At 39.5% G+C, this 19,894-nt stretch overlaps 1 protein-coding gene across 3 annotated transcripts in view; it reads left to right on the forward strand.

The window, feature by feature from the left end:
* The first annotated feature begins 382 nt into the window (after nt 1-382).
* HMGA2 (high mobility group AT-hook 2) overlaps nt 383-19,894 on the forward strand; it is a 136,390-nt gene continuing 116,878 nt past the window's right edge. For 2 of the 3 annotated variants that reach the window (XM_073620132.1, XM_073620133.1), the window contains exons 1-2: nt 383-900; nt 3,483-3,572. In XM_073620132.1, the coding sequence (XP_073476233.1) occupies nt 796-900; nt 3,483-3,572 (195 nt within the window). In that variant the 5' untranslated portion in view covers nt 383-795. The remainder of the gene's footprint in view (nt 901-3,482; nt 3,573-19,894) is intronic. The other variant, XM_073620130.1, reaches the window with a different exon arrangement.

Genomic DNA, 19,894 nt, shown 5'->3' on the forward strand with positions numbered 1-19,894 from the left:
TGTAGTGTTGTGTATCGTATGTGTGTAGTGTAGTGTAAACTACGTGTGTAGTGTATCCTGTGTGTAGTGTTGTGTGTAGTGTATCCTGTGTGTAGTGTAGTGTATCCTACGTGTGTTGTGTATCCTGTGTGTAGTGTAGTGTATCCTACGTGTGTAGTGTATCCTGTGTGTAGTGTTGTGTATCGTATGTGTGTAGTGTAGTGTAAACTACGTGTGTAGTGTATCCTGTGTGTAGTGTTGTGTGTAGTGTATCCTACGTGTGTAGTGTATCCTGTGTGTAGTGTTGTGTATCGTATGTGTGTGTCCGCCGGGCTCCTGAGACATGTGTCCTGCCCTCTCCTCATGCAGCCTCCTCCTCTTTTTTCCACCCACGGGTAAAGGTGTTTTTTCTAGCCATCCCACTGTAATCCGTGGGCCGTCCTTCTATCACATGCCCTACTCACACAAACACAAGCCCTCCCTTACCCCCCAAATCACACACACGTGTGGGCATCCCGCAATACTTATACGTGCAGCTAAGTGGAAGTCGCAGCCCCATGTAGGAAAGTGGTGTCACCAGTTCCCTCCTGTGACCTGAAGTGTCCCAATCATCAGATCCCATAGCAGTGTCATTGATCGTCGGGCTGAGTGTTGTGTAGTGTGTAGAGCCCCCCGTGTTCAGTCCACACAGATCCCCCCGATCTCCTCCTCTCTCTTCTCTGGCAGTAGCAGGACGTCCGGTGCGGCGGCGGCTCCTCGTGTGGATCCTCGCGGTGCAGCACAGAGCAGATCGCTGGGTGTGAGGAGCAAATCACCATGAGCTCAAGGGAAAGTGCCCGCCAATCCACTTCCGAGGAGCAGCCTGCATCCCCCGAAGAGTCACCGAAGAGGGCACGAGGGAGACCCCGGAAACCGCAAAAAGTCAGTACCCGCATCTTCCTGCACTCAGCATGACACACAATGGAGCCCACACTGCCTCCTGCACTCCCATTCACCCCTCTGTGTGTGAGAGTCCTATTCACTTATGTGTGTGTCCTTATGGGGGGTCAATGCATGCTACAGTCCTATTCACCACTGTGTATGTGTGTGTTCTTCTTATGGGAATCCTTGCATGCTATAGTCCTATTCACCACTGTGTGTGTGTTCTTATGGGAATCCTTGCATGCTACAGTCCTATTCACCCATGTGTATGTGTGTGTTCTTCTTATGGAGGTCCTTGCAGGCTACAGTCATATTCACTCATTTGTATGTGTGTGTTCTTATGGGAATCCTTGCATGCCTACAGTCATATTCACCCATGTGTATGTGTGTGTTCTCCTTATGGAAGTCCTTGCATGCTACAGTCCTATTCACCCATGTGTATGTTCTTCTTATGGGAATCCTTGCATGCCTACAGTCCTATTCACCCATGTGTATGTTCTTATGGGAGTCCTTGCATGCCTACAGTCCTATTCACCCATGTGTATGTGTGTGTTTTTTTTATGGAGGTCCTTGCATGCCTACAGTCCTATTCACCCATGTGTATGTGTGTGTTCTTATGGGAATCCTTGCATGCCTACAGTCATTTTCACCCATGTGTATGTGTGTGTTCTCCTTATGGAAGTCCTTGCATGCTACAGTCCTATTCACCCATGTGTATGGTTTTTCTTATGGGAATCCTTGCATGCCTACAGTCCTATTCACCCATGTGTATGTTCTTATGGGAGTCCTTGCATGCCTACAGTCCTATTCACCCATGTGTATGTTCTTCTTAGGGGAATCCTTGCAGCCTACAGTCCTATTCACCCATGTGTATGTTCTTCTTAGGGGAATCCTTGCATGCCTACAGTCCTATTCACCCATGTGTATGTTCTTCTTAGGGGAATCCTTGCATGCCTACAGTCCTATTCACCCATGTGTATGTTCTTCTTAGGGGAATCCTTGCATGCCTACAGTCCTATTCACCCATGTGTATGTTCTCCTTAGGGGGGTCCTTGCAGGCTGCAGTCCCATTCACCCCTCTGTATGAGTGCCCTCCTTTTGGGAGCCTGGTATGCCTACAGTCCCATTCACCCATGTGTGTCCTCCTTATGGGAGTCATTGTCTGCCTGCAGTCCTATGTGTGTGTCCTAATGGGGGTCAGTGCATGCTGCAGTCCCATTCACCTGTGTGTGTCCTCCTTATGGGGGTCAGTGCATGCCTGCAGTCACCCATGTGTATGCACGGGTCCTCCTTATGGTATTCCCCGCATGCCCCCAGTCCCATTCTGTGTTCATGTTCACCTTACTGGGGGTCAGTGCATGCAGGGGGTCAGCCAGACCTCATTTGTCCTTTAGCTAAGCGGCAGGAGATCACACAGAGAGAGAGAGAGGGGCTTTACCTTCCCATGCTTGCCGCCCCTGCACAAAGCTTCCCTTGCAGACAATGGGAATTCCCCTCTTTGTGGCATGCATGTTGCTCTTTGATCCGATTGCCTGTGTAAGTTGGATGGCAAAGCCTTCCTTTGCCGTGTTGATCTGCCACAATAAACGTTTCATGCAATTCTGTGCTGAGCTAAGTGTACTGCCTGCGCCTGCTTTCATTCATGGCTTCATTTCAGCTCCTGTGTGCCTAGCTATGGGCTATGTGTGGTTTTTGCTTGGAGGGAAAATCCATTTACACACAGTTTTCAACAATCAAAGCTATCCCTGGTGCTGTAATTCAGCACAGAATTTTCATATCGGTGCTAGGACTTTTAAATAAAGTGCTTTGAAAGGGCTATGAAGATTTACTGGCGAGGCAGTGTTTTTATCCTGATTATCATACTATGTTGTAACCAAGTCACATGATGCAGTATCAGCAAAGTAGTTTTTTTTGTTTTGTATTTTTTTTTTGTTTTTTTTTGTTTTTTTCTTTCTTTTTTTTTTTTACAAAAACATGCTGACCTGTCCTGAGTAAAAGGTCTTGTTTACAAAAGATCGGTGTTGTTGCAGTGTTTTCCCATGTCATAAAATAGTTCACAACATTCTCCTTCCACAGCGGTGGCATTCACTGTGCCCAGAATTTGTCACAGTTGTTTTTGGTCTTGTTTTGTTTTTTTGATATATTGAAGTATAACACTTTGTTTTGGAGATGTGTGTGTTTGGAAAAGTTCCCTTTATTTTGGATTGCACTGAATAAAATGCACTTTCAACATTGTGAGGATTACTATGTTAGGTCACATGCTTTTTGTTTTATTCTATTTCAGGATATAAATTGTAATGAGCTTTATGTCATTTGGTTAGGAAAAGTTACAGCCCAGAGAGCACAACTTCAATTTTTATTACCTATCTCAGTGTGTAAATGTTTTCCTTTCCTTCAAAATCATTGGATTTCCTACATTGGTTACATATGTTTCCCTGTAAGGGTTTTTAATACTACAGTATATCATGGTAAAAGAAGGTTTAGCTGCCTTTTGAGATTTAGCAGTGTAGGAGATTTTTTTTTTTTTTTTTTCCCCCATGTTAAATTCTTTCTGGTATATCAAGTTTTGTTTCTGTATTTAGGAGCCAGCAACTGGAGAGCCTTCTCCTAAAAGACCCAGAGGAAGACCTAAGGGGAGCAAAAACAAAGGTCCTTCAAAATCTGCACAGAAGGTGAGCTTAGCAGCACATGCTCTCGAAATGTGTGGCCAAAGTGTGTGATTTCTATGGAACTCTGCTAGTCCTCTCATTTACAGCCCATGCATTATTTACTGACATGGTAAATGTTACAAATCAGAGATTTTTTAAAAAGAAATCAGAGACTGTTATAAAGAGTTCCCCAAAAAAATAAATAAAAGTCAGACTGTTATAAAGAGTTCACAAAAATAAATAAATAAAAGTCAGAGACTGTTATAAAGAATTTGCAAAATATAAAAATAAAAAAAATCAGACTGTTATAGTAAACCACAAGACTTTACTCTCTACCCCCCCACCACCACCACCACCACCACTTAACTAGTGTTCAAGTTCTGCAGCGTTGTTTTGCTGTCACCACTTGTTCTTAATTCATGCTTGAAATAGCATATAGTAACCAAAAGATCAAATTTCTGTATAAAAAAACCAAAAAAAAACCCTATATGTTGTGTAGTTGGTTCCCCTAAAATGGCCCATTATTTATCCATTTACACCAGTAAGGCAAAGTTCTCTAATGACAGCTCTCAACAAGTAACATTTACATAATTGTCATTCTGTGAAGTAGGAACAGTTGTTCTTATCCTCATTTAACAGTATAATTGGAACATTTGAGATGTTCCAGGTGGCTAACTCTGTGTTGACATTTTTTTCGACATTCTTATGGTTCGAGGTCTAATTTAATTGTTCAAGTTGCCAGAAGCACACAACAATGCTTTGTTTTATTTTGGGAAGTAACAGCAATTACACAGTATATAATAAAGGATACATGTGCATCATCTTTTTACATGACTCATAAGTAGCCAAATCTTACATCCTTCCCTGGTACCCCTCAAACACTTTTTATTCAGTTCCAGCTGTCATTATTTTCAGAAAAGAAATCCCCCCCCCCCCCCTAATGGTAGATTATATTATTTGAATACTTGCAATTCTAGGCGTCAGTAGAATTTTTATACGCATGTAAACACGCAAACTATACAGACCATACCAGCGTTTTTTGCACGAGAACTTTTTGCCAGGAAAATTCAGTGTTCATCACACAATTTAAAGTAAACTGAAAGCAATCAGTTTTTCTAGCCACCACATAATTGACATAAAAGCAATGGGGATTTTTAACCTGATTGCTTTTTTCATCAATTTAGTCATAAAAAAAAAAAAAAAAAACTAGTCAAAACAGTTCTGACGTGATCAGAGTATCAGAATGACAGTTTCCTTGAACAACACATACATGGCCAGCATATGCAAGTTGTAGATAGTTGAAAGGTAAAAAATGCTGTTTGCTACACAGAAAGTAATGACATATGTTAACTTGTATGAATCATTGTTTTATTTTAGGCTTGCATGTTTGTTGTGTGTTGTTTTTTTTTTTTTTTTTTTTTTTTTTACTGTTGTCTACATGTGTATTCTAATTGTAATCAGGGGGTAAAATATGTTTTGGAGCCTCTGTAACAGTCAGTTAAAAAAAAGGTTCTTGGGTACATTAGTCTTCCATTGCAAGACGGTCCTCTTACAAATCCCTCCTAGAGAAGGCGGACTTAAGCATTTTTAAGAAGCTGAGCAAGATAGAGCAGTGGGAGGAATGGTGTGCACCCTGTGTTCATAAATTAACTCTGTGGAATTTACTACTATGTCCACAACATGGAAGCCGAGCTAGCAACTTTACAACCCTCTAAGCAGGCATGAGAAGTTTTTCATGATTAATTGATTGGATGTTCTCTTGCGAACCATTACACATCGCAATTAAAAAAAAAAAAGAAAACTAAAAATACACTATTAAAGAATAAAAAAAAAAAAAAAAAGTTTTGTTTTTTTTCTGAAATGTATGCCCCTTTTAAAAATGAAATATAACCAGAAACTGTGTGTGTGTTTGTGTGTGTGTGATGTGGAGACTTCAGGGGGTTGTGTCAGTAGGAGGCAAAGAGAGAGAAATACCCTGATCTTCCTAGCAAGGGGATGTGCCAGCACAAGTCTTGGATGTTGGAGGACAGGCAGGTTGTGCTGTCAGCACAGCCAGAAAACTGACAACACTGGGATGGATGTTCTACCATGCCAAGCGTAGTCAGTTTGAAATAGGAAAGCAGGGGTCTGGAAAGATCACCAGGTATTTCACACAAAGGAGGCAATGCAAAGGAAACAAAATACTTTTTAAGTACATGGTACAACAGACACATATCAGGAATAAGAAATGTTTGGGTACCATACATTTTAAAGTAAAACTTCAATGTATTGAGCACCACAAACTGAAAACGCAATTTAATTTAATTTAATTTTTAATATTCAAAGCAAACTCATCCATGTTTCAATGCTTTTTGTTGAGCACCCCGGGCAGTTATAGCAGCGGTCATCTTGAGTAAGGGCAGATGATTGATGTAGCATTTATTTCCTGGAATCCATCTGCCTTTAGCTCAGGCCTGCATGCAGTAGAGTGTGCCTAGCTGTGAGTCCCTCCTCTAGATAAAAGGAAATAAATACAAAAGGAAAAAGCTGCAAGGAATAATGTAATGTAAGAAAAGCAGCTAGCACACAGTATAGGACATGCTATATAAACAGGATAGTGATATATGCTACAAGTTAAATATACATTAAGATAAATATATATATTTTTTTATGTTAAAGGCCCAAGTGTCCATAATAAATACACAACCGTGACTCCTTGAGCACAAGGGATAAAATTGTAGTATGTTTCCACTTTAGATGCATAAGCAAGCGTAGAAACACCACGTGTCCTCCACCAAACACTCTATGGCTTACCAGAGATTTTGTGACTCTGAACAGAGAAGTCAAACAATGCTTGTTACCACTATAGCAGTCAATCCCCATAAAGCTCTGTACATCACATAGCGATTCCTTCCTCTATCCCAATCACCAAATGAGCATATGACATGAAAGAGAACCAAAACCACTTCCAGTAGTGTAAATTCGGCAGGTATGTTTTTTTTTTTTTTTTAAATCGGTTAGAAACACTTACATGAACGCTAAAGTAAAATCGCATTAAAACTACAACATCCAGAATCCTTAGCGATACGCATGTGTGACGTCATGACTTCCAGTCAGTTTACACCTGACTGCCAACCGGTCCGATAGACGGAAGGGGAACGGATTGGATGTAGGTGGGTGTAAATGGACACATGTCCATTTACACCCGCCGTTTCATAGAGGAAAATGAAGGGTCCGATCTGGCCTGAAAAGCAGTCCCCATCGGTCCACTCATGTGAAAGGGGCTTTTCTTTTTAAAGAATGTCACACATTTACTTCCTTGAATTCTCCGAAAAGGAATTTTAGGAGGTGGAGTCAGTACAGGAATCGCTTATAGGTAGCAAGGTACCATGGGATATGTAGTCCTTCGAATTTGAAAGTAAACAGCTGAGGAGAAACTGCAAAGCATGCAGGGCAGACAGGCAGAAGGCATAACATGAAAGGAGATTGTTCAAGTAAGCTTATATTGGATTGTCAAATATATATACAATTTCTATTGCTATTACAATGCTCATATAAAATGAAAGTGTATACTATGACTATAGCTCTTGTTTAAGTGTTTAGTTTGTAAAGCTATATGCACTGCACTCTTAAGGGTATTTATTTGGTTAGATTAAACAAATATGTTGCTTTTAAGATGTAACAAGAGATATTTTTATGGCACAGTTATCTCTCTTGGTACTGTACAAAGTGCTAGCTATATGTTAGTCAGCACAAAGTGATTTAATTATTCATAAAAAGAAACGTATTGCTTTAGAATATTTCTTAAATTTCTTCTGTATAGAATGTTGTACTTGGATATTACCAATTCCTGATATGTGTAATAAAAATATAATTACGTTGTTTAGAAAAAATAAATTTGTAATGACCTTTCTACACTTTAGAATGTTGGAAATTTGCAGGTTTAGATCTTTTTGAGACTATTAATGTACCCTAAGAACTAACCAACAATTATAAGTGGGCATTGTTTGCTGGTTGAATGATGTATGTTGAAATAATCATGGTTGCCTATTTGAAGCAAATTAATTTTGCTATCCATATGCTTAAGAAACAAGACAGCTTTCATAGAGTATTACAGTATTTAGTGTTTGGTCCATTGAAAAACCAGTAAATCTCCGTAGCATTTTTTTCCCCCTCTTTTTTTCTTAACCTTAAATAAGGGCATGTGTGTTCCAGTGTGTTTTTGATGCGTTTAGGTTCCTTCTTGATGCATTTTACAGTGTTCCAGTACAGTCCAGTGCAGGAAAAAATCAGCATGTTCTACCTTTTTTACTGGAACAGCAAGCACTGGTGTGAACTATGCCATTAAAAACCATATAACCTACTTTCCATGCGTTTTTCATGCAGAAGAAAAACGCACTGGACTGCATGTGGTGTGAACTGGCCTTTAGTGTAACTAGGGCAGCAAATACACCTTTGCTACTAGATTTTTTAGAATAGGCTGCAAAGTATGTTTGTAATTCAACATCATCTAAACTGCTGTTTATTGCATTTCATTCTCCTATATTTGCATAGTAAATTATTACTGGAGAAAGTATGAATTTGAAGTATATTGCCCTTTGAACATTCTTTGCATGCAATAGTGTACTCCAGTTTGGTGGGAATATGGATTATCATTGCAGTCAGTGATGATTGGGAGTTTTCAATGGAAACAGAACAAGAAAACTTTTAGATGAGTGCTTCCAACATTTACCATTGGGTAAAATCACTGTTTGCTGGTATAAAGGCTAAATTAACCTGTGGGTGTTTTGTTTTTTTTAAATACTAGCTATACTTGACCATACAATTGGCAGGAACTGGATGCAAGTGTGTGATTTGGTATATAATATACGTAAGCATTGTTTCAGCAAGCAAACATAAAGCTGAGAATGATATAAAGGCTTGGGTGCCCTCAAAAAACAGTAAGCTAGGTACTTCTCAGGTCTAGTCAAGAGGTGCTGAATCCAAATTGTCAGCCATGAGATCATAATTAAACTGTCCACTATCTGTTTTGTTCCTGTGATAACCTGTGAAGTATAATGCCCTGTGCACACGGTCGTATTTTCCGATGGAAAAAGTGCAATCGGATTGTGTTGTCGGAAATTCCGATCGCATGTTGGACTTTTGGACATTGGACTTTTTCCGTCGGAATTGCCGACACACAAAGTTTGAGAGCAGGATATAAAATTTTCCGACAACAAAATCCAATCCTTTAAATTCCGATCGTGTGTACACAAATCCGACGCACACAGTGCCACGCATGCTCAGAATAAATTAAGAGACGAAAGCTATTGGCTACTGCCCCGTTTTGTAGTCCCGGCGTACATGTTTTACGTCACCGCGTTCAGAATGATCGGATTTTCTGACCAATTTGTGCGACCGTGTGTATGCAAAAGAAGTTTGGCCCAAAATCCGTCAGAAAAAATCCGATTGATTTTGTTGTCGGAATGTCTGGAAGATTTTACCCCATCCTGACCAGAGCACTATTTGCGATTCGGCACTGCAGCGCTTTAACTGACAATAGCGCGGCCGTGCGACGCTGTATCCAAACAAAATTGACGTCTTTTTTTTCCCCACAAATAGAGCTTTCTTTTGGTGGTATTTGATCGCCTCTGCAGTTTTTATTTTTTGCGCTATAAACAAAAAAGGGCGTCAATTTTGAAAAAAAAACGCAGTATTTTTTACTTTTTGCTTTAATAAATATCCCCCAAAAATATATAACAAAAAAATGTATTTCCTCAGTTTAGGCCGATATGTATTCTTCTACATGTTTTTGGTAAAAAAAAAAATCGCAATAAGCGTATATTGATTGGTTTGCGCAAAATGTATAGCGTCTACAAAATAGGGGATATGTTTATGGCTTTTTTTTAATTTATTAGTTATGGCGCCGATCTGTGATATATTTTTTTTTTTTAATCAGGACTGCGACATTATGGTGGACACATCAGACATTTTTGGGACCATTGTCATTTATACAGCGATCGGTGCGATTAAAAATGCATTGATTACTGTGTAAATGACACTGGCAGTGAAGGGGTTAACCACTAAGGGACAGTGAAGGGGTTAAGTGTGTCCTAGGGAGTGATTCCAACTGTGAGGGGGCTGGGCTTAAACACACAGGACAGTGATCACTGCTCTCGATCACAGAGAGCAGTAGATCACTGTCCTGTCACTAGGTAGAACGGGGAATGCTTTGTTTACATAAGCGTCTCCCCGTTCTTTCTCTCCGTGACACGATCGCGGGAATCGAGTCCGTGGGACCCGTGGTCACAGAGACCGCGGCAGGCGCCCACGACAGCGCTTATTAAAGGGGACATACCTGTTTGCCCTTTTGTCTGCCAGTGCCATTCTGCCGATGTGCGCTGGTCGGCAAGCGGTTAAATGTGGGTTGCTATCTGTCAAGTTAAATCGTTCAGGAGAGGTTGTAAAAACGTCCCATGTGCATTAAGCCTAAGATGGTAAACGTGGTAAAGCATAATATAAGATATTTTTGATCTAAGTTTAAAGAAGTTTGTATTCTTCTCTACTAATTCCTATAACCAATCAGAGTTCACTTAGTTTAGGTTAGATTGGTACACAATGTATTCTTATTAGCTGCTATGGGTAACTGTTAAAAAACCCTTCTTTAATGAATAAAGCAGTGCATTTATTTTCAAAGTACACAAATTCTGTCTACCAAGTATTTTTTATTGCTTTCACATATGTACTTATTTATCATGCCAAATACTCATTATGGCTTTTCATATAAAATGTTTGCAGGTTACACTTAGCTCTCATACAGTGTAGTTAGCAATGTGCTTGAATCACAACTGGGATGACACCAATGAAAGGGTAAGCTACCAGTAGTAAGCAGTGATTTCACTAAGGAGATTATCTGAAGAACAAAAACACAAAACTGCTGTAGGCATAAAGTACAGGCACCTAGGGTTTCTGCACAAAATGTGCAGTAACTTCTAATACCATGCAGATAAGGCTTAATGATGAGCTGTACCAGCAGGCAAAGCTCCGACACATCCTCATAGTGCTGAAACTCAAATACCTCCTTCTAAATTGTGCCAGTAGGCCAGCTCATCAGAGCAAGGGGCCAAAAGAAATGTGTAACATTCAATTGCATAGATCAGAGATATGCAATTGGTGGACCTCCAGCTGTTGCAAAACTACAAGTCCCATCATGCCTCTACCTCTGGGTGTCATGCTTGTGGCTGTCAGTCTTGCTATGCCTCATGGGAGTTGTAGTTCTGCAACAGCTGGAGGTCTGCTAATTGCATATCCCTGGCATAGATTATATACCTCTTACAGTATCACATTAAACAAGTCTACCTCTATTGGGCAACTTATACACTGCTATAAAAAAAAAAAAAGTGTTAATGTGTGTGTTAATAGATCACCAATGGCTAGACAGATGCTTACGCTGCTCCTAAAGGGTTTTGTTATACAAGCAATTTCCCTTTTTTTTTTTTTTAAGACAGACCATACTACAGTAGGCTCTGAATAATCCTATGACATACATATAAATAGCAGCTACATTGAGAGTAATCTGCCATGAACAGAAATACAGTACATGTGCGAGAAGCCTCAAATGTAAACTGTTTTTGGATCCCTGGTCAGAGGCTAGTTCCAGGGCAGTGACATTACTTGCAGCGAAGCAGAATGGATTAAAAATCACTACTTCAAAACTAGTACTGTATTTAGCCCAGGAGTCAAAGAATTGCAAGTTCCATTGAAAGTCTTGTGATTGACAGGTTCCTTTATGTCAGTGTAGTTTATGACACAAGATAAGAGGAAAGGAGTTCAATAGGTTTCATGATTCATAAAAGGTGTGCAGCTATACAATTAATAATTGTATTCAACATATTATGAATATAGTGTACTATTGGTCTTTACATTTTCTCAAGATCCGTAATTTGAGATTGTCTTTACTAACCTCGAAGATTGTCAAGACTAAAAAATGCATGTGTATGTATATTTGCTATTTCTTCATCAGTGGTCTTATAGACAAGGCCATGCCCACCATTTACAGCCATAATATAATTTGCTTTGCCCCTAGCCATGCCCAGATTTTATTTTGTGTGCGGTTTGTCATAACTCAGGACTGGCATCAGTACTACATGGTTAGATATTAGTATGTGGGGAAAAGATGGCCTGTAAAACAGTTTAGGTATTCTTTCAGTAAAATGGCCTGAAGAATGTATGACTAGTCCTGGTAATCCTCCAATATTTACGTTTAGACATATATACAAAGTAAAATGGTAACATGGCATGGTCACTTGAAAGGAATATCGGCATTTTGAAAAGAACAGGATGGAGACAAGATTTTAAAAAGTGTTCTTACCATTATTTCCTGTTCAGATTTGCTGTAAGAACAGTAAATGTAAATAAGGGTAGGGGGTCATGGAGTCGCGGACCCAGCATATTATTGTTATAGAATTCAGGAACAGTCATCCAGAAGGTATCGTGCTTTTGTGGACAAGAGGATCGAGGCTGCTCTGTGCAATACCATTGCACAAAGCAGATAAGTATGATATTTTTATGATTTAGATTAAAAAAGTTGAAGCTTTACTATCACTTGAATTAATTCAGGGGTATAAGTTTATTTGATGTGGGGGGTAGGTAAGGTGCTGTTTTTTTATTTTTATTTTCCTTGCAGGTGATTGGATATTCTTTGTAAAGTGAAGCTTTAACTCATTTACTAAGCTCTAGAGCAATTGCAGCTGCAGAGTGCACAGCCTATTCACCTTTATAAATCAACCCCATAGGCTTTTAAGGAGTTGAGTTTAGGAGCTTTGCCAAAAAGAAATGCAAAAAAGCTCCTAAACTCAAGTTTAGGAGCTGTAGTGTACATTAAGCCTAATACTCCCATTACCCAGTAGTACATTATCCAGCATTTTGATTTATAGCTAGAATGTTAAGATGTTAAATGGCAATAAATGCAGTTTGTTAAATTTGTATTTTATTTTTGTTAATTTTTTTATGGGTACTTATATAGTGCTGTCAATGTAAGCAGCACTTTCCATATATATATATTGTACATTTACACCAGTCCCTGCCCTCAAGGAGCTTGCAATCTAAGGTTCCTGACTCATAGTCAATATACACATACTAGGGCCAATTTAGACAGGAGCCATTTACCCTATCAGTATGTCTTTGGAGTTTGGGAGGAACCGGAGTACCCGGAGGAAACCCACGCAAGCACGGGGGGAACATGCAAGCTCCAGGCAGTATTATATTTTTGATCGCAATTATTGAAAGTACCCGGAGGCTTGATTGTGTAATACTCTTTATGGCAGCAATCAGACTGGGAGAGAGGGGTGGTCAGCACTTGAAGCCAGTACAGTTTCTTGCATGCACATGCAATCATAAAGAAAATATTGAACATAGGACAGAGCAGAGAGGTGAACGATCAGTCTGTGGGCATGGTGACCAAGCTGTACTGTTTAACTGCAGTAGATAAAAATCAGGTCACCAGGCTGGCTGGGTTGTCTAGAAGGGCTGTCTAAGGCTGGGTTCACACTATTACGAATTGGATGTGGGTTTCCTCGCATCCAATTCGCATGTCAGAAGCCTGTGACCGGCTCTCAATGGAGCCGGTTCACACAGCTCCGGGATGCCTGCAGAGTGAATTGCACAGGAGTCCTGTGCATTTTCTGGTTCATTTCAGGTCCGAATTCAGCCAAAAAATTGGACCTAAAACAGTGAACAGAGACGCACCGAACCCCTGCTGTGAGCCGCTCCGCTCGGAGGTGTGAACCCAACCTAAATCTCAGGTTTGGATGGGCAGGAATATAATTTTTTTGTCAGATGATAAAGCTTGTAAGTACAAATTTGTGTCCCATTTGCATACACATCTGTAACAGAGTGTTTCACACTCAAGATCTTAACCTTTAAAGAAAAAATAACAAAGATGAGCTGCAATGGCTGTATATGTATATGCTGCATAAATAAGTAGCACAAAGGCAGCAAAAGTATGTAGCAAAACATCATTTCACAACAAAGCAAAGGCCACCCATCTGTGTTCCACTGCACTGTGCACTGGTGAAATTAACAGACATTAGTATATAAGAATAGTTAATTATATTAGTGCCTTTATATTAAAATGTGTAGCATTGGTGGTTATTTACTAAAGGCAAATCCACTTTGCACTACAAGTGCACTGCAAGTGCACTTGAAAGTGCAGTTGCTGTAGATTCAAAGGGGACATGCAAGGAAAATAAAAAACAGCATTTTAGCTTGTATATGATCGGGTGATAAAATCAGCAGAGCTTCCCCTCATTTCAGATCTACCCCTCAGATTTACAGCAACTGCACTTCCAAGTGCACTTGCATTGCACTTGTAGTGCAAAGTAGATTTGCCTTTCGTAAATAACACCCATTGTGTTTGTTGCATTCGTAATTCATGTTGCATAACAGGTAAACCTCCCATTATATTGCACCAGGTTTTCTGCTTGATGAATGCTAGATGCCTGATGTCTACATTATTTAAAGTGCTCTTATGTGATTAATTGCTTTTAACTGAAGAGGCTTATTATATCCCGCATTAAGCAACCTTGTGTTTGCATGGCAAAGCAGACTGATTACGAAAGCATACACATTTTGCAATTAAACAGTTCTCCATAAACTCTGCATAGCAATCTTTCTTTTTTTTTAATATATTTATGTATAGGCAGCGTGGAGTTGATTTACTAACATTGGAGAGTGCAAAATCTGGTGCAGCTGTGCATAGAAGCCAATAAGCTTCTAACTTCAGCTTGTTCAATTAAGCTTTGACAATAAAAGCTGATTGGTTTCGTTGCAGAGCCGCACTAGATTTTGCACACCTACTGCACCAGATTCTACACTCAGTTTTAGTAAATCTCCCCCTGTGTCTTGCATCCCACCCTTTATCATGATTTAGCCACCTACCTCACATCAGTCACCACCACATTGAAAGACCAGTTCATCCTGCTTTCACTCACATTACTTGCTTCAAGCAGATTCTAACCTGTGTATACAGAAACTAAAGTAAACTTGGGTAAACTGGGTTTATGATAAGAAATGCTTAAGTAAAGGATACAGTTGGTGGAAACAACATTCCAAAATGATTAGTAGATTTGTGGATATGCAACTGAGGAAAAGCAGCAAAAGTCAAGCTTTGTTCCAGCTATTCTTTGCCTCTAGAGCATCTGTATTGGCTATTTAAAGTGGATCTGAACTGGAAAAAATGAAGATTTTTTTTAGGGAACATCCAGAAATCTTAATTTTGCCTAGGCTGGTCACTGAAAGATTTAAATGTTTCTTTTCTCGAATTACTCACGAAAATTAGTGGTGCACTTCTTGGTAAGTGGGGTGCCTAGGCACTCCTGTGCCGTGTGTGTGGGGTGCCTAGGCACTCCTGCAAAAACTAATATCAGGGAGGTGGCGCTTCGCGCCCGCAACCCCCCCCCCCCAGCAAAATATTATTTAAATCACTTTCTCAAAATTTTTTCGCAGTGCTTCTGGAGAAGTGGGTGGGTAGTGGGTGGCAGTGGACGGTGTCAGTAGTTTTCACAATGCTTTTTTTTTTTTTTTTTACACTTTTTTTTTTCTTTTTTTACATTTTTTTTATTTTTGGGGGGCTTTGGTGAGATGTCAGGGGTCAAACAGACCCCTGACATCTCCCCTTTGAGACAGACAAAGGGACTGAGGACACATTCCCCAGTCCCTTTCTCAGCACTAAAGATGAATGAACAGGAGCCAGAGGCTCCTGTCCATTCATAAACTGAGCAGAGTAAATACAGTTTACTCTGCTCAGTAATCACAGGACACAGGAGCGATCTCCTTGGTGGGGAGCCGGTTGCTGGAGACGAGGGGGGGCGGAGAAGGACACGGAGGGGGATGGGGGAGGAGTACACAGAGAAGCTGGGGATGATCGGGGCACAGCAGGAGAGACAGCTGCCGCACCGCTCATTCTCGGGAGATAGTGAGGCTCTTGCAGCTGTGCGGGAGCCAACGCAGAAATGCGGGAGTCTCCCGCACTTTCCGGGAGACTTGAGATGTCTGGGATTGTGATTTGGTGATGGCTGTCTCCACACAGATGTCCTGCAGAACAAGACATGGAAAGTCAGTAGAAGAAAGAAGATCTATACAAAGAAAATCACAGGCAATAATGGTGACCAGTCCTTTGCTTTCTGTCAGCATTTTTGTTTACAGATTTTACAGTTTAGTAGTTCTTTAATATGATTGGTACATATCCAAAAAGGTTGGACAAAACTAGAGCTTTACAGCAAACTATTGATCTGTAAATTTAATGTGGGTTTAGGTGATCCCGCAAACAAAAAAAATGTACTTCAAAGAAAATTTGTGCTGCAAGAAATATGTTGGCTGCCTTTGCTGACCTCCTAGGAATATTATGGCCTTTGTATTTTCAGAGTGACTGACCTAGGACAATTGTAGATTAGAAAGTCAAAGTAAAGTTGAACTCCTGACCTGCATACTAGTCTTTGTCTCCTATAATTTTTGAAGCCATTAGATTAACATGACAGCCAGTCAATACGTATGTAGAGAAAGAGGTCACCAATGACAGCATTCATATTCTTTCAGTACACACTTCCTTTAAAGTGAACATGAACTTAAAACGTTATAGGGGACATTTAGAACTGTAATTGTACCTAAGCAATACTCTGAATTCTGCCTGCACTTTCTTCTGGAAAATAGCAGTTTATCTGTGCTCTTTATCTGTGCTTACAGCCTCATAGCTGTATATCTGCAGTGTACGCTCTAAGGCACTGCTGCCTCTGACAGCTAGTCTCATGAGATTTGGTAATTTCACAGCTGTGCTGCTCACTTTATCCTTTCAGGAGGAGGTTGTGACATGAAAAAATCAAAGCCCTGCTTCTACAAGGCATGGTAAGTCAGTAATAGGGAAAGAGCAGCTGCAGGGAGCCCACATGCAATGCTGGTGACTAGTCCTGTCTGTCTTTTTTTTTTTTTTTTGGGAACAACTTCAGTTCAGTTCCTCTTTAAATTTAATTGGCTTCCACCTAAATTGTCTGCATGATTGGCAGAAAATTGACATTGTAAGCTGTCTTCAGGGTGGGGACTCGTGATGAATGGTTTACTGCTGCTTGCAGCTTCTGTTTGTGCTTTGTGAATGTCAAATAACCCCTGTCAACTCTGTAGATCTTAGATTCTACTACAGCTGATTGTTTTTTGCCATTCATACTCTTAACCCGGTGATATTCAGGAAAAACACATATGACTTTAAAGTTGAATTCCATGCAAAACCTACTATTCCTAAAAATGCTCCCTTCCACATTCTAACACCTATTCTGACTAACCTGTGTAAGAAAGATGTGTATACTTACCTTTTTCCAGGCCACTCTGATCTGATCACGTGATCTGGGTATAATTGGGCCATTGGAGCCTATTGGTTATTTCACTGCTACTATGCATTACCAGCCATTGTCAAGCGGACCAGGCTAAAATTAGGTAGGTATGTACATCTTTATTATACAAATTAGTCAGAGTAGGTGGTAAGGGGTGAGGAAGTATTTTTAAGAGTAGTTAGGTTTTTCATGGAATTCTACTAATAATTTTCAGTCAATTTTACTTTGTGTTCAGATTTAAAACAAATGCTTTGTAGCTGTGTGTACCACGTACACGGGATTTTATTTCCATGGCTTCATCCACTAGCCTAAAATGAGACCTCATATCCTTACTTTTGGGACTTGTGATGGAATGAAATGTGTAAATACCTTCTGTCCTAAGAAGGCTCTACTGTACTTTGCACTGGGATAGTGGAGGCTATTTTGGTTCCATTTGGCCCACTTCACCATAACCTGTCAGGTTGTACAAATATATATTTAATGCATGACAGATTCTCATGAATACTATGACCTAATATGCAACAGAAATACTTCCCTTTTAGGCACTCTTCCTTTCACCTAAGACCTCCAGTAGCTTGTATGAAAATTTTGGCTTTAGCTATTGAGCTCTGTAAATAGGATTTTTACATGTGGTAAGGATCAACAGAAAAACAAGTTGAAAGGAGCCTGGAGCTTAAACTGCAGGCTGACAGTAAAAATATAAAATATTCATATACAATATTTCTTATTTACCTGACTTTACAAAAGATTGTATTTTGAGTACTGACAATAATAAAGTGTAAAATAATTTCCTTTCACTCTGAAGCAGGATTTTTTTTACATTTTTCTATTTTCGAATTTGTCAAGAAAACCATAATATTAGATCTAAAGCAAAGTAAATCTGTACTTTGGGGGGGGGGGGGGGGATATTAAACTATAATCCCCTCTGGGTAGTAGGCAATATAAGGTGCCAGATTTACCCACTTTTATTTTTTTACATGTTCACCCTTTTGATAGGGCTGCAGAAGCCCTTGATATAGCCTGACTTACTGTAAGGAGTAAGAGATAAAGCTGGCAGCCCCCCCCCCCCCCCCCATCTTCCCTTATTATTTTGACAATATTTAACGTGAATTTACCTCTGATTCATAGTCATGTTGTCAAAGACAACATGTGGACTGAATAAACATGGTGCCTATCATTTCATTATGAAATAGTTGATGTTTGTACTGTGTTTGATTTTTTTTTTGTAAGTTTTAAAAAAACTATTAGGTATGTTTGTCAAGTCACGGTCATGTTTACATTTGGATATGCACTGTGTGTATCCCTAGGCATAAAACTCTGCCAACATTTCTCAAATCAACCATGTATAACACCCAGTTCCAAAAAAGTTGGGCTGCTGTGTAAAATCTACAAAAACAGAATGCAATGATTTGCAAATCTCATAAACCTATATTTTATTCACAATAGAAAAAATAAAACATATCATATGTTTAAAACGAGAAAATGTACAATTTTAAGGAAAAAAAAAGAATTTTGAATTGACGCCGGCACCACATCTCACAAAAGTTGGGACAGGGTAACAAAAAGCTGGCACAGTTGGTGTTACTAAAGCTGGCCATAGACGAGTAGAAAACCAAGCATTCTGATGATCGAAAACGGCATACGTAATTGTGCCATCATTTGTTTCAATTTCTCTAAATAAAAAATCCAGCATGTTGGATCAGGCACATTAGATTGCAGCACAAAACTGCGTGTCACAGTTAATGATACGAAAAAGAAAGACCTGACAATCTACAAGAATTTCCATTCAATTTTCAACTCATTTATGGCTTTAACAGCTTAACAAGGAAGCGCTGGAAGAACATTTTGCAACTAATTAGGTTAATTGGCAAAAGGTCAGTAACATGACTGGTTATAAAAAGCGCATCTTAGAGAGCCAAGGTATCTCAGAAATAAAGATGGGAAGAGCTTCACCAATTCCTGAAAAGCTACATCTAAAAATTGTTGAATATCAGAATAATGTTTCTCAATGTAAAATTGCAAAGACTTTAAGTATGATATCATCTACACTGCATAATATCATCAAAAGATTCTGAGAATCTGAAGAAATCCCTGTGCGCAAGGGACAAGGCCAAAATGCAGTATTGCTTGTCTGTGATCTTCAGGACTTCAGACAGCACTGTATTAAAAATAGGCATAATTCTGCGATGAACATCACTGCATGGGCTCAGGAATACTTCCAAAAATAACTGTCTGTAAACAAAGTTATCGTGCCATCCAAAAATGCAATGTAAAGCTCTACCAAGCCATACCTGAATATGATCCAGAAACACTGATGTCTTCTCTAGGCCATAGCTCATTTAAAATTGTCTGCTGCAAAGTGGAAAACTGTAATCTGACAAAATTTAAACTTGAAATTTTTTTTGACAACTTTAGTCTTCTGGAGTAGAGGAGAGGGAACTTCCAGCTTGTTGATAGCGTTTAGTTCAAAAGCCTTATTCTCTGATGGTATGGCGATGAATTAGTGTGTGTAGAATGGGCAAACAGGTTTTAAAGCAGCATTTGCTCCCATCCAGACAATGCCTTTTTCAGGTAAGTCTTTGCATATTTCAGCAGGACAATACTAAACTGTCTGGGTGCTTAACTGGCCTGCCTGCAGTCCAGACCTTACACTATTTGGCACATTTTGAAATGAAAAATACAACAAAGAAGATCCAAGGCTGTTGAGCAGTTAGGATCCTATATCAGCCATGAATGGGACAACATTCTGTTTCCAAAACTCCAGCAACTGGCCTCCGTTCCCAGATGTTTACAGGGTGTTAAAAGAAGAGAGGATGCTACATCCTGGTAAACATGGCTCTACCCCAACTGGAACAAAGACCAGAGTGAGCTTTTCATTTTATCATTTACATGGTAATCCTGTTAGTTAAAGTGGTAAATATATATATATATATATATATATATATATATATATATATATATATATATATATATATATATATATAGAAGGTACTATCTTCAGATGATACA

The sequence above is a fragment of the Aquarana catesbeiana genome, linkage group LG03 (assembly GCF_042186555.1).
Source record: "Aquarana catesbeiana isolate 2022-GZ linkage group LG03, ASM4218655v1, whole genome shotgun sequence".
NCBI classification, from domain to species: Eukaryota; Metazoa; Chordata; class Amphibia; order Anura; family Ranidae; genus Aquarana; species Aquarana catesbeiana.